Source organism: Strongylocentrotus purpuratus, unplaced genomic scaffold, assembly GCF_000002235.5.
Source record: "Strongylocentrotus purpuratus isolate Spur 01 unplaced genomic scaffold, Spur_5.0 spur5_scaffold_5, whole genome shotgun sequence".
NCBI classification, from domain to species: Eukaryota; Metazoa; Echinodermata; class Echinoidea; order Camarodonta; family Strongylocentrotidae; genus Strongylocentrotus; species Strongylocentrotus purpuratus.
Genome location: NW_022145611.1, coordinates 37,920,488 through 37,934,028, shown reverse-complemented (window position 1 = coordinate 37,934,028; position 13,541 = coordinate 37,920,488). Strand labels below are relative to the sequence as shown.

At 36.8% G+C, this 13,541-nt stretch overlaps 1 protein-coding gene across 1 annotated transcript; it reads left to right on the top strand.

Moving 5' to 3' along the window:
- The first annotated feature begins 8,241 nt into the window (after positions 1–8,241).
- LOC105436524 (fibropellin-3-like) lies at positions 8,242–13,287 on the top strand. The gene is made up of 4 exons (XM_030999192.1): positions 8,242–8,349; positions 11,150–11,260; positions 12,804–12,908; positions 13,229–13,287. Exons 1-4 carry the CDS (start codon positions 8,268–8,270, stop codon positions 13,285–13,287), a joined length of 357 nt encoding a protein of 118 aa, XP_030855052.1. The 5' UTR covers positions 8,242–8,267.
- The last annotated feature ends 254 nt before the right edge of the window (positions 13,288–13,541 follow it).

Here is a 13,541-nt window from a genome sequence, read left to right as displayed (position 1 = left end):
AAAATTTTGTACAGCATCCTTCAAATTTCTCTGCTTAACGATAATGCCCGCGTCACACTGTCCCGAAGTTGACATAAGATGGACACACGATGAAGAAAAATTCCAAATTCGGCTCTGATCGTAAACACATCGGGCCACATCGGGCCATTCGTGAGGGCATCTGAAGCAATCGCATGACCGCCGGTGGATTTTTCAGGCTCCGGGAGCAACTTCGTGAGCGATGCCAAAATCTTTGGCGTGTCAAAAAAATGTCCGAAGACCTTACGAAGGTTCATTTTCGTGTTAAATTTCGTGTGTCCATGTTGCCCTCCGTAAGGCCATCGTGAGGGCATCTTGTCAAATCGTGTCATCTTCGTCTTTACTTCGTGTGATCATCGGTGTCATCGGGCATTTATCGCCTCACGAAGACAATACGAAGGAAACAAGAAGCAGCCCGATTGTCTTCGGAAGACAACACGACTATGTGAAGCCCTCGCAATGCCATCGTGTAGGCATCGCATTATAGTACGATGACATCGAGATGGGTCCACGGTGTCGGCGAAGACAGCCGAATTTAAGTAGATCAAACGTTTTCCATGAAAAAGCTAGCCTCAGAGCCACAGATTTGTCAAGTACCCCCAAAGTGCCCCTTCTTACATAAGAAAGGTGCCCCTATAACTTCATAAAAAGTGCCCCTATTTCTTTTCTCCCTATGAAAAGTATCCCTTTTATTTTGACACGTGCCTCTTTTCCTTCGACAAATCCCTATTTCATTTGCAATATGTGTCCATTTTTAATTCTCATTAGTGCTCTTTTTAATCTCTAGTAAGTGCCCCATTTGAGGTACGAGAAGTGCCCCATTTCACTTTTGATAAGTGCTCCCTTCAGCTGTGATAATTACCCTTTGTACTTTAAAACGTGTTCCTTTTCTTTTATAATATGTGGCTTATTCCTTTCGATAAGTTTCCCCCTTTCTTCTCTTTTTAAACGTGCCCCTAATTTAAAGTGACTAAGGGCAATTTCCCCCAAAGCTCGCTCGCTACACTCACTCGCTATTTATAGATGACATAATTATGTCACTTTAATATCAAAGGTCTTTTCAGTCTTCCGTTATGAGAATGGTAGTAAAACCCCATCAGGATTGGGTTTTTTCTCTTTTATTATAAGATGTAATTTTTTCGCACTGCGACCTCACAAATCTTTAAAATTCTCCTCGCTCACATATAAATATTCAGACTATTACACTCAACTGCAAAGTATGATGCTTAAACAATATCTTGCATGATGTTTAAAGGTAAATAAATATTGTAAGCATCCCAGTTAATGTAATTACAATGTAGGGTATATACCAATGTCTAACAAATTGTATATTTTGGCTTTGAGATTTCCCTTTGTTTGTACCCTTTTTCCAGATAGTGCCCTTTTTTGTTGGTCCCGTTCCCTACTTTGGAAGTCGCTCCGACGCCCCTGCTCTGAGCATCGTAAATCTCCGATCAGCAATTAAAATTCCCAGCGTCGGCCGAAGGTTTTATACCATCGGGAGGTCACGTGACGCCTTCGTGACCTAGTTAGAACGCATCGTACTCTCGATACAACGTCGTGTAGCCATCGTGTGGCCTTCGTGTGGCCTGCGGGTACACTTCTTATTATGCCCGCATCACACTGTCCCGAAGTTGACAGAGAATGGACACACGATGCAGGAAAATTGAACTTCACACGAAGTTAGCCCCGAAGTTGGTCAACAGCCAACTAACAGCCGAAGCAAGTACGATGCCTACAGAAGGTCACACGATGGCACCTGATGGCACCCGAACCAAACGCGAAGGCAACACGAAGATGTGAATTTGTAATAAGAAATGGACCCGCAGGCCACACGAAGGCCACACGATGGCTAGACGACGTCGTATTGAGAGTACGATGCGTTCCGACTAGGTCACGAAGGCGTCACATGACCTCTCGATGATATAAAACCTTCGACCGACGGTGGGAAATTCAATTGCTGATCGGAAATTAATGATGCTCAGAGCAGGGGCGTCGGAGCGACTTCCAAATTTGGGGACGGGACCAACAAAAAGGGGCACTTTCTGGAAAAAGGGTACCTACAAATGGAAATCTCAAATCGAAAATATACAAATTGTTAGACATTGGTATGTACCCATATATATTGTGGTTACATTAACAGGGATGCTCTTAATATTTATTTCTCTTTGTACATCATATAAGATATTGTTCAAGCATCATACTTTGCAGTTGGGAATGATGGTCTGAATATTCATATGCGAGCGAGGAAAAATGTTAAGATTTGTGTTTCTTCACAATATCCAGACTAGAATATAGTTTAATTTTTCACCTGACGACGGAACATTAATATTCCCATTACAAAATAATAGAAAACACATTAAACATTAAAAGAGATATTTAGTTCATTTACTTCGTTTAAGTTATGTATTGATGTAGTTTTACGAAGGAGGATATCTATTCCTTAACTGTGTTATTTAAAATGCCAGTTTTAAATTAATTTTCCTATCATCCGTCAAAAAAAAGATAAAGTGGTCAAAAGTGAAATTATTTTCTAGTCGCTTTTATTCCAATGATTATCACTGAAACTCAATTTGCACAGATATCGACGAATGTGCTTCCATTCCGTGTATGGCTAATGAAGATTGTATTGATGCAGTGAACATGTATACTTGTGCGTGCTCTGCTGGTTATGCTGGGTCTCCGTGTGCAGGTAAGCTATCAAGTCAAAGCAGATTACACACAAACACCTATTACATACAGCAAATGCTCCTTTCTCATCAAGACATTATAGATACCTAGGCTTTCATGCTTCGTATCAGAGTCAAATTCAACTCACGGTTTGCATCTCCACTCGATCAACAGTGAAAGTCACAATGTTAATTTAGTTTGCGGCCTTTTTTATTTGATTACCGGCGACGGCTACTTACTAATTTGTTTAGAATGTAAACCTTTCAGTGAAACAAATGTTTAAGTAGTTGACTGTAACTATATTTCGATGTTCAATGACATTGTAATCCATACCAAGTATGTGTTATCTAGTCTCCAAACACCGTGTTGTTATTGTCCAAAACACTGTGTTTCTTCACAATATCCAGACTAGAATATAGTTCTGTTTTTTTCACCTGACGACTGAACATTAATATTCCCATTACAAAATAATAGAAAACACATTAAACTTTAAAAGAGATATTTAGTTCATTTACTTCGTTTAAGTTATGTATTGATGTAGTTTTACGAAGGAGGTTATGTATTCCTTAACTGTGTTATTTAATAATAATAATATAATAATAATAATCTAATAGTCCAATCCAAATTTTATTAAACCGAAACGGAAATTCTTTTTGCCCAATTGATCGTGAGCCCGGCAGCCACTGAGCAGCGCCAGATCGACGTTGCTCTATCCCCTTATTGTTGAACGCCAAACAAGGTAGCAACAACTCCCATCTTTTAACGTCTTTTGGTATGACGCGGCCGGGGTTCGAACCCACGACCTCCCGGTTGTGAGGCGGACGCTCTACTGACTGAGCCAACACTCCGGTATGAAAATGCCAGTTTTAAATTAATTTTCCTATCATCCGTCAAAAAAAAGATAAAGTGGTCAAAAGTGAAATTATTTTCTAGTCGCTTTTATTCCAATGATTATCACTGAAACTCAATTTGCACAGATATCGACGAATGTGCTTCCACTCCGTGTATGGCTAATGAAGATTGTATTGATGCAGTGAACATGTATACTTGTGCGTGCTCTGCTGGTTATGCTGGGACTCCGTGTGCAGGTAAGCTATCAAGTCAAAGCAGATTACATACAAACACCTATTACATAAAGCAAATGCTCCTTTCTCATCAAGACATTATAGATACCTAGGCGTTCATGCTTCGTATCAGAGTCAAATTCAACTCACGGTTTGCATCTCCACTCGATCAACAGTGAAAAGTTATTGTCTTTATCTACGAGGGCCACATTAAGTATTGTCAGACAATAACTTGTTTTAGAGATTTTTTTCTTTTTCTAAGTCCACGAGTTTGGAAAAAATCGGACGAATTAAGATAAATTTATTTTGATTAATAGTTTTACAAATTAAGTAGATTTTGTCTCAATTGTCATTAATTTGCATTTAAAAAAACAATTTTTACTTGATTTTCCTGTTAATCGCTAAATATAGAAAAATCTAACAACATAGAAATAATTTTCTTGTCACATTCATTCCAATGATTATAATTGAAACTCAATTTGCACAGATATCGACGAATGTGCTTCCACTCCGTGTATGGCTAATGAAGATTGTATTGATGCAGTGAACATGTATACTTGTCCGTGCTCTGCTGGTTATGCTGGGAATCCGTGTGTAGGTAAGCTATCAAGTCAAAGCAGATTACATACAAACACCTATTACATAAAGCAAATGCTCCTTTCTCATCAAGACATTATAGATACCTAGGCTTTCATGCTTCGTTTCAGAGTCAAATTCAACTCACCGTTTGCATCTCCCCCATCTCCACTCGATCAACAGTGAAAAGTCACAATGTTAATTTAGTTTAATGGCCTTTTTTATTTGATTACCGGCGACGGCTACTTGCTAATTTGCCGTTTACAATATAAACTTTGCAGTGAAACAAATGTTTAAGCAGTTGACTGTAACTATATTTCGATGTTCAGCGATATTGTAATCCATACCAAGTATTCGTTATCTAGTCTCCAAACACCGTGTTGTTGTTGTCCAAAACACTGTGTTTCTTCACAATATCCAGATTAGAATATAGTTTTATTTTTTACCAGACGACTGAACATTAATATTCCCATAACAAAAATAATAGATACACATTAAACATTAAAATAGATATTTAGTTCATTTACATCGTTTAAGTTATGTATTGACGTAGTTTTACGAAGGAGGTTATCTATTCCTTAACTATGTTATTTAAAATGCCAGTTTTAAATTAATTTTCCTATCATCCGTCAAAAAAAGATAAAGTGGTCAAAAGTGAAATTATTTTCTAGTCCCTTTTAATCCAAAGATTATCACCGAAACTCAATTTGCACAGATATCGACGAATGTGCTTCCACTCCGTGTATGGCTAATGAAGATTGTATTGATGCAGTGAACATGTATACTTGTACGTGCTCTGCTGGTTATGCTGGGACTCCGTGTGCAGGTAAGCTATCAAGTCAAAGCAGATTACATACAAACACCTATTACATAAAGCAAATGCTCCTTTCTCATCAAGACATTATAGATACCTAGGCGTTCATGCTTCGTATCAGAGTCAAATTCAACCCACCGTTTGCATCTCCCCTCGATCAACAGTGAAAAGTCACAATGTTAATTTAGTTTAATGGCCTTTTTTTAGTTGATTCCCAGCGACGGCCTGACGTAAAAAGTTAATGAATCATTTTATCTTCCCAAATTACAAAAGTGCGAATCAAGCTACAGTGTCGAACATAAATGAGAAGGTTGACAAATTGTTCATAGGCTACCCCGGGTCCTATCGTTAAAAATAGTCCATTCCGTCACAAAATTATTTTTTCACTCTTTTGTTTATAACACAAGATGGCGCTATTCAATGAAATCAGCACTATTATTCCGGCCCCTTGTTTTTCATGAGACAAGTCGCTGAAAACGTACTCCAAACTACAATTTATTAACAATCTACATCCATAACTTTATTAACAATTTTGAGAAAAATGAACACTTATTTTCGTTTATTGCAACAAACGTGCAAAACAAAGCTTTCATTCTTATCATACGATACTTTTAAAATTGATGGTACTAGCTAATTAGTTTAGAATATACCCTTTCAGTGAAACAAAATTAGTAGGTGATTGTTTACTATGTTTCGATGTTTAATGATATTGTAATACATACCAAGTATTCGTTATCAAGTCTCCAAACACCGTATTTTTGTTGTCCAAAACGCTGTGTTTCTTCACAATATCCACACTAGAATATAGTTGTGTTTCACCTGACGAATGAACATTACTATTCCTATTACAAAATAGAGAACACATTAAACATTCAAAGAGATATTTAGTTCATGTTATGCATTGATAATTCTACGAAGGAGGTTATTTATTTCCTAACTCTCATTATCTAAAATGCAAGTTTTGACTTAATTGTCCTGTTATTCTCTTTATCTACGAGGGCCACATTAAGTATTGTCAAACAACGAAACTTGTTTTAGAGATTCTTTTTTCTTTTTCTAAGTCCACGAGTTTGGAAAAAATCGGACGAATTAAGATAAATTTGTTTTGATTAATAGTTTTACAAATAAGTAGATTTTGTCTCAATTGTCATTAATTTGCATTTAAAAACAATTTTTACTTGATTTTCCTTTAAATCGCTAAATTTAGACAAATCTGACAAGATGGAAAAAAATTTCCTGTCACTTTCATTCCAATGATTATCATTGAAACTCAATTTGCACAGATATCGACGAATGTGCTTCCGGTCCGTGTATGGATAATGAAGATTGTATTGATGCAGTGAACATGTATACTTGTTCGTGCTCTGCTGGTTATGCTGGGACTCCGTGTGCAGGTAAGCTATCAAGTCAAAGCAGATTACATACAAACACCTATTACATAAAGCAAATGCTCCTTTCTCATCAAGACATTATAGATACCTAGGCGTTCATGCTTCGTATCAGAGTCAAATTCAACTCACGGTTTGCATCTCCACTCGATCAACAGTGAAAAGTTATTGTCTTTATCTACGAGGGCCACATTAAGTATTGTCAGACAATAACTTGTTTTAGAGATTTTTTTCTTTTTCTAAGTCCACGAGTTTGGAAAAAATCGGACGAATTAAGATAAATTTATTTTGATTAATAGTTTTACAAATTAAGTAGATTTTGTCTCAATTGTCATTAATTTGCATTTAAAAAAACAATTTTTACTTGATTTTCCTGTTAATCGCTAAATATAGAAAAATCTAACAACATAGAAATAATTTTCTTGTCACATTCATTCCAATGATTATCATTGAAACTCAATTTGCACAGATATCGACGAATGTGCTTCCACTCCGTGTATGGCTAATGAAGATTGTATTGATGCAGTGAACATGTATACTTGTCCGTGCTCTGCTGGTTATGCTGGGAATCCGTGTGTAGGTAAGCTATCAAGTCAAAGCAGATTACATACAAACACCCAGGCGCGTACGCAGGGGGGGGGGGGGGGTTTGGGGGGTTAAACCCCCCCCCTTTGGAAATTTTTTGTGTGTAAACCCCCCTAAAAAAAACCTAAACCCCCCCCCCCCCCTCCCCCCCCCCCCCCCCCCCCCCCCCCCCCTTTTTGGATTTTTTTTTTTTTTTTTTTTTTTTTTTTTTTTAATTATTAAAAAAAAAAAAAAAAAAAAAATTATTCCCATGGCCGACCTAAAAAAGGTGACCTTACCCCCCCCCCCCAACGGAGCAAAATGTCAAATTTCCAAATTTCGAGACCCCCCCCCCCCCCCCCCCCCCCCCCCCCCCCCCCCCCCCCCGCTTATTCAGCGGCTGGCTGAGTCGTTGCGAAATTTTCGGACCGATTTATAAATGTTAAAACCCCCCCCTTGAAAAAATCCTGCGTACGCGCCTGCAAACACCTATTACATAAAGCAAATGCTCCTTTCTCATCAAGACATTATAGATACCTAGGCTTTCATGCTTCGTTTCAGAGTCAAATTCAACTCACCGTTTGCATCTCCCCCATCTCCACTCGATCAACAGTGAAAAGTCACAATGTTAATTTAGTTTAATGGCCTTTTTTATTTGATTACCGGCGACGGCTACTTGCTAATTTGCCGTTTACAATATAAACTTTGCAGTGAAACAAATGTTTAAGTAGTTGACTGTAACTATATTTCGATGTTCAGCGATATTGTAATCCATACCAAGTATTCGTTATCTAGTCTCCAAACACCGTGTTGTTGTTGTCCAAAACACTGTGTTTCTTCACAATATCCAGATTAGAATATAGTTTTATTTTTTACCAGACGACTGAACATTAATATTCCCATAACAAAAATAATAGATACACATTAAACATTAAAATAGATATTTAGTTCATTTACATCGTTTAAGTTATGTATTGATGTAGTTTTACGAAGGAGGTTATCTATTCCTTAACTATGTTATTTAAAATGCCAGTTTTAAATTAATTTTCCTATCATCCGTCAAAAAAGATAAAGTGGTCAAAAGTGAAATTATTTTCTAGTCCCTTTTAATCCAAAGATTATCACCGAAACTCAATTTGCACAGATATCGACGAATGTGCTTCCACTCCGTGTATGGCTAATGAAGATTGTATTGATGCAGTGAACATGTATACTTGTACGTGCTCTGCTGGTTATGCTGGGACTCCGTGTGCAGGTAAGCTATCAAGTCAAAGCAGATTACATACAAACACCTATTACATAAAGCAAATGCTCCTTTCTCATCAAGACATTATAGATACCCAGGCTTTCATGCTTCGTATCAGAGTCAAATTCAACTCACGGTTTGCATCTCCACTCGATCAACAGTGAAAAGTCACAATGTTAATTTATTTTAATGGCCTTTTTTTAGTTGACCCAGCGACGGCCTGACGTAAAAAGTTAATGAATCATTTTATCTTCCCAAATTACAAAAGTGTGAATCAAGCTACAGTGTCGAACATAAATGAAAAGGTTGACAAAGTGTTAGGCTACCCCGGGTCCTATCGCTAAAAATAGTCCAATCCGTCACAAAATTATTTTCACTCTTTTGTTTATAACACAAGATGACGCTATTCAATGAAATCAGCACTATTATTCCGGCCCCTTAATTTTCATGAGACAAGTCGCTGAAAATGTACTCCAAACTACAATTTATTAACAATCTACATCCATAACTTTATGAACAATTTTGAAAAAATGAACACTTTTTTCGTTTATTGCAACAAACGTGCAAAACAAAGCTTTCAGTCTTATCATACGATACTTTTAAAATTGATGGTACTTGCTAATTAGTTTAGAATATACCCTTTCAGTGAAACAAATGTTCAAGTAGTTAACTGTTTAGATGGGATGAAAACCTCAACCCACCGCCATTTGTTGAAATATATGCAATGAATGTATAAAGCTATGGTGGATCGGGGAAGGGTGAATCGACCGCGGTCATCCCCCTTCTTTAGCGGGGTCCTGAAAAAAGGGAGAAAAGGGTAAAAAGAAACGAAGATATGACAAAGAAAAAAAGATAGAGGGAGAAAGGAAATTGGGAGGGAGCGAGACGGAAAATAAAAAGAAGAACATGAAACCCAAATCTAAACATATAGATTACATTGCAGATGAGTTGCAATAGGTTCGACGTGTGCCGACGAAGGCTTCAGATGAAAGTAGAACAGTAAAACAAAAAATTGAATGCAGTTCTATGAAAGAGAAAAAAATACGATTTCTAATGAAATGAATGTGGGGCTGTTTGAATTTCAAAAATAATAATTTTCTACTCGTCGGGAGGGAATTCTTGAAGGTTCTAGATTAATTGTTAGACTTAATTAAGAGCATCCGGTGGCTCCTTCTCCTGGACAACTGCCAACTTAGGCCTCTGCCCCTGCAACACGACAGGGGCCCTCTGGGCCATTATTTGGAGTTTTGGAGTCCTGGACCTTGAGCGAAAAGATAGAAATCGTTCCCACGACAAACCTTAATTCTATAAAATTGTCCTTAGGAGAGAGTGTGTATGTATGTGTGACAGAGAATTGCTTCACAACAGTATAAACCAATAGGGGCAGTGAAATTTTCAAGGGATGGAAACACTTTTTTAAAGCAAATTGAAGACGAGTATCATGAAGGTTCTGAATTTATAAGCGTCTGTATACTCGTCACTCATGCATTTCCTAGTGAACGGTGACTTTAAAGATTAGTTCATTTAAGGATATTTTCTCTTCTCTCTGCAGTTGATTGTTCTGTTACCAACACATGTATGAACGGAGGTACCTGTCATGCCACTGGCGATGCATGTATATGTGATGCGGGATATACTGGAGATTTGTGTGGTACAGGTATGAAGATATATTGTAACATCAAAATTTAACGTCGAGAAATCTTTTGGTTTTAAAGGAAATTAATTAACACTTAATGATAACGATGATTTAAGCCATGATATACGCTAATATCGTGCACTTAACCCCTTCATATAATTATGTCAAAATCAACATTTTAACTTTCATACACTGCCACCCCCCCCCCCCCTTCTTCCCGAAAATGGAGTGGGCTAAAGTTTGGGGAAAGCCTACCTAAAAAACCTACCTGTCATTATTTAAAATGTCAGTTTTTACTTAATTTTCCTGTTATTCTCTTTTTCTTCGAGGGCCTCTTCAAGGATTGTCAGACAACGAAACTTGTTTTCGAGATTTTTACTTCTTCTAAGTCCATGAATTCGGAAAAAAATCGGACGAATTCAAGATAGAGTTAGTTTGTTTACTTTATTTTATTTTTTGATTAATAGTTTTATAAATTAAGTAGATTTGTTCTCAATTGTCATTAATTTGCATTTAAAAACAATTTGTAATTGATTTTCCTGTTAATCGCTAAATATAGACAAATCTGGCAACATGGAAATTATTTTCTTGTTACTTTCATTCCAATGATTATCATTGAAACTCAATTTGCACAGACATCGACGAAGTCACAATGTTAATTTAGTTTGCGGCCTTTTTTTAGTTGATTACTGGCGACGGCTACTTACTGATTTGTTTAGAATATAAACCTTTCAGTGAAACAAATGTTTAAGTAGTTGACTGTAACTATATTTCGATCTTCAACGATATTGTAATCCATACCAAGTATTTGTTATCTAGTCTCCAAACACCGTGTTGTTGTTGTCCAAAACACTGTGTTTCTTCACAATACCCAGACTAGAATATAGTTCTGTTTTTTTCACCTGAAGACTGAACATTAATATTCCCATTATAAAAATAATAGAAAACACATTAAACATTAAAAGAGATATTTAGTTCATTTACTTCGTTTAAGTTATGTAATGATGTAGTTTTACGAAGGAGGTTGTCAATTCCTTTACTGTCTTATTTAAAATGCCAGTTTTAAATTAATTTCCCTTTCATCCGTCAAAAGAAGATAAAGTGGTCAAAAGGGGAATTATTTTTCTAATCGCTTTTATTTCATTCATTGTCTTTGGAACTCAATTTGCACAGATATCGACGAATGTGCTTCCACTCCGTGTATGGCTAATGAAGATTGTATTGATGCAGTGAACATGTATACTTGTGCGTGCTCTGCTGGTTATGCTGGGACTCCGTGTGCAGGTAAGCTATCAAGTCAAAGCAGATTACATACAAACACCTATTACATAAAGCAAATGCTTCTTTCTCATCAAGACACTATAGATACCTAGGCTTTCATGCTTCGTATCAGAGTCAAATTCAACTCACGGTTTGCATCTCCACTCGATCAACATTGAAAAGTCACAATGTTAATTTATTTTAATGGCCTTTTTTTAGTTGACCCAGCGACGGCCTGACGTAAAAAGTTAATGAATCATTTTATCTTCCCAAATTACAAAAGTGTGAATCAAGCTACAGTGTCGAACATAAATGAAAAGGTTGACAAAGTGTTAGGCTACCCCGGGTCCTATCGCTAAAAATAGTCCAATCCGTCACAAAATTATTTTCACTCTTTTGTTTATAACACAAGATGACGCTATTCAATGAAATCAGCACTATTATTCCGGCCCCTTAATTTTCATGAGACAAGTCGCTGAAAATGTACTCCAAACTACAATTTATTAACAATCTACATCCATAACTTTATGAACAATTTTGAAAAAATGAACACTTTTTTCGTTTATTGCAACAAACGTGCAAAACAAAGCTTTCAGTCTTATCATACGATACTTTTAAAATTGATGGTACTTGCTAATTAGTTTAGAATATACCCTTTCAGTGAAACAAATGTTCAAGTAGTTAACTGTTTAGATGGGATGAAAACCTCAACCCACCGCCATTTGTTGAAATATATGCAATGAATGTATAAAGCTATGGTGGATCGGGGAAGGGTGAATCGACCGCGGTCATCCCCCTTCTTTAGCGGGGTCCTGAAAAAAGGGAGAAAAGGGTAAAAAGAAACGAAGATATGACAAAGAAAAAAAGATAGAGGGAGAAAGGAAATTGGGAGGGAGCGAGACGGAAAATAAAAAGAAGAACATGAAACCCAAATCTAAACATATAGATTACATTGCAGATGAGTTGCAATAGGTTCGACGTGTGCCGACGAAGGCTTCAGATGAAAGTAGAACAGTAAAACAAAAAATTGAATGCAGTTCTATGAAAGAGAAAAAAATACGATTTCTAATGAAATGAATGTGGGGCTGTTTGAATTTCAAAAATAATAATTTTCTACTCGTCGGGAGGGAATTCTTGAAGGTTCTAGATTAATTGTTAGACTTAATTAAGAGCATCCGGTGGCTCCTTCTCCTGGACAACTGCCAACTTAGGCCTCTGCCCCTGCAACACGACAGGGGCCCTCTGGGCCATTATTTGGAGTTTTGGAGTCCTGGACCTTGAGCGAAAAGATAGAAATCGTTCCCACGACAAACCTTAATTCTATAAAATTGTCCTTAGGAGAGAGTGTGTATGTATGTGTGACAGAGAATTGCTTCACAACAGTATAAACCAATAGGGGCAGTGAAATTTTCAAGGGATGGAAACACTTTTTTAAAGCAAATTGAAGACGAGTATCATGAAGGTTCTGAATTTATAAGCGTCTGTATACTCGTCACTCATGCATTTCCTAGTGAACGGTGACTTTAAAGATTAGTTCATTTAAGGATATTTTCTCTTCTCTCTGCAGTTGATTGTTCTGTTACCAACACATGTATGAACGGAGGTACCTGTCATGCCACTGGCGATGCATGTATATGTGATGCGGGATATACTGGAGATTTGTGTGGTACAGGTATGAAGATATATTGTAACATCAAAATTTAACGTCGAGAAATCTTTTGGTTTTAAAGGAAATTAATTAACACTTAATGATAACGATGATTTAAGCCATGATATACGCTAATATCGTGCACTTAACCCCTTCATATAATTATGTCAAAATCAACATTTTAACTTTCATACACTGCCACCCCCCCCCCCCCCCCCCCCCCCCCTTCTTCCCGAAAATGGAGTGGGCTAAAGTTTGGGGAAAGCCTACCTAAAAAACCTACCTGTCATTATTTAAAATGTCAGTTTTTACTTAATTTTCCTGTTATTCTCTTTTTCTTCGAGGGCCTCTTCAAGGATTGTCAGACAACGAAACTTGTTTTCGAGATTTTTACTTCTTCTAAGTCCATGAATTCGGAAAAAAATCGGACGAATTCAAGATAGAGTTAGTTTGTTTACTTTATTTTATTTTTTGATTAATAGTTTTATAAATTAAGTAGATTTGTTCTCAATTGTCATTAATTTGCATTTAAAAACAATTTGTAATTGATTTTCCTGTTAATCGCTAAATATAGACAAATCTGGCAACATGGAAATTATTTTCTTGTTACTTTCATTCCAATGATTATCATTGAAACTCAATTTGCACAGACATCGA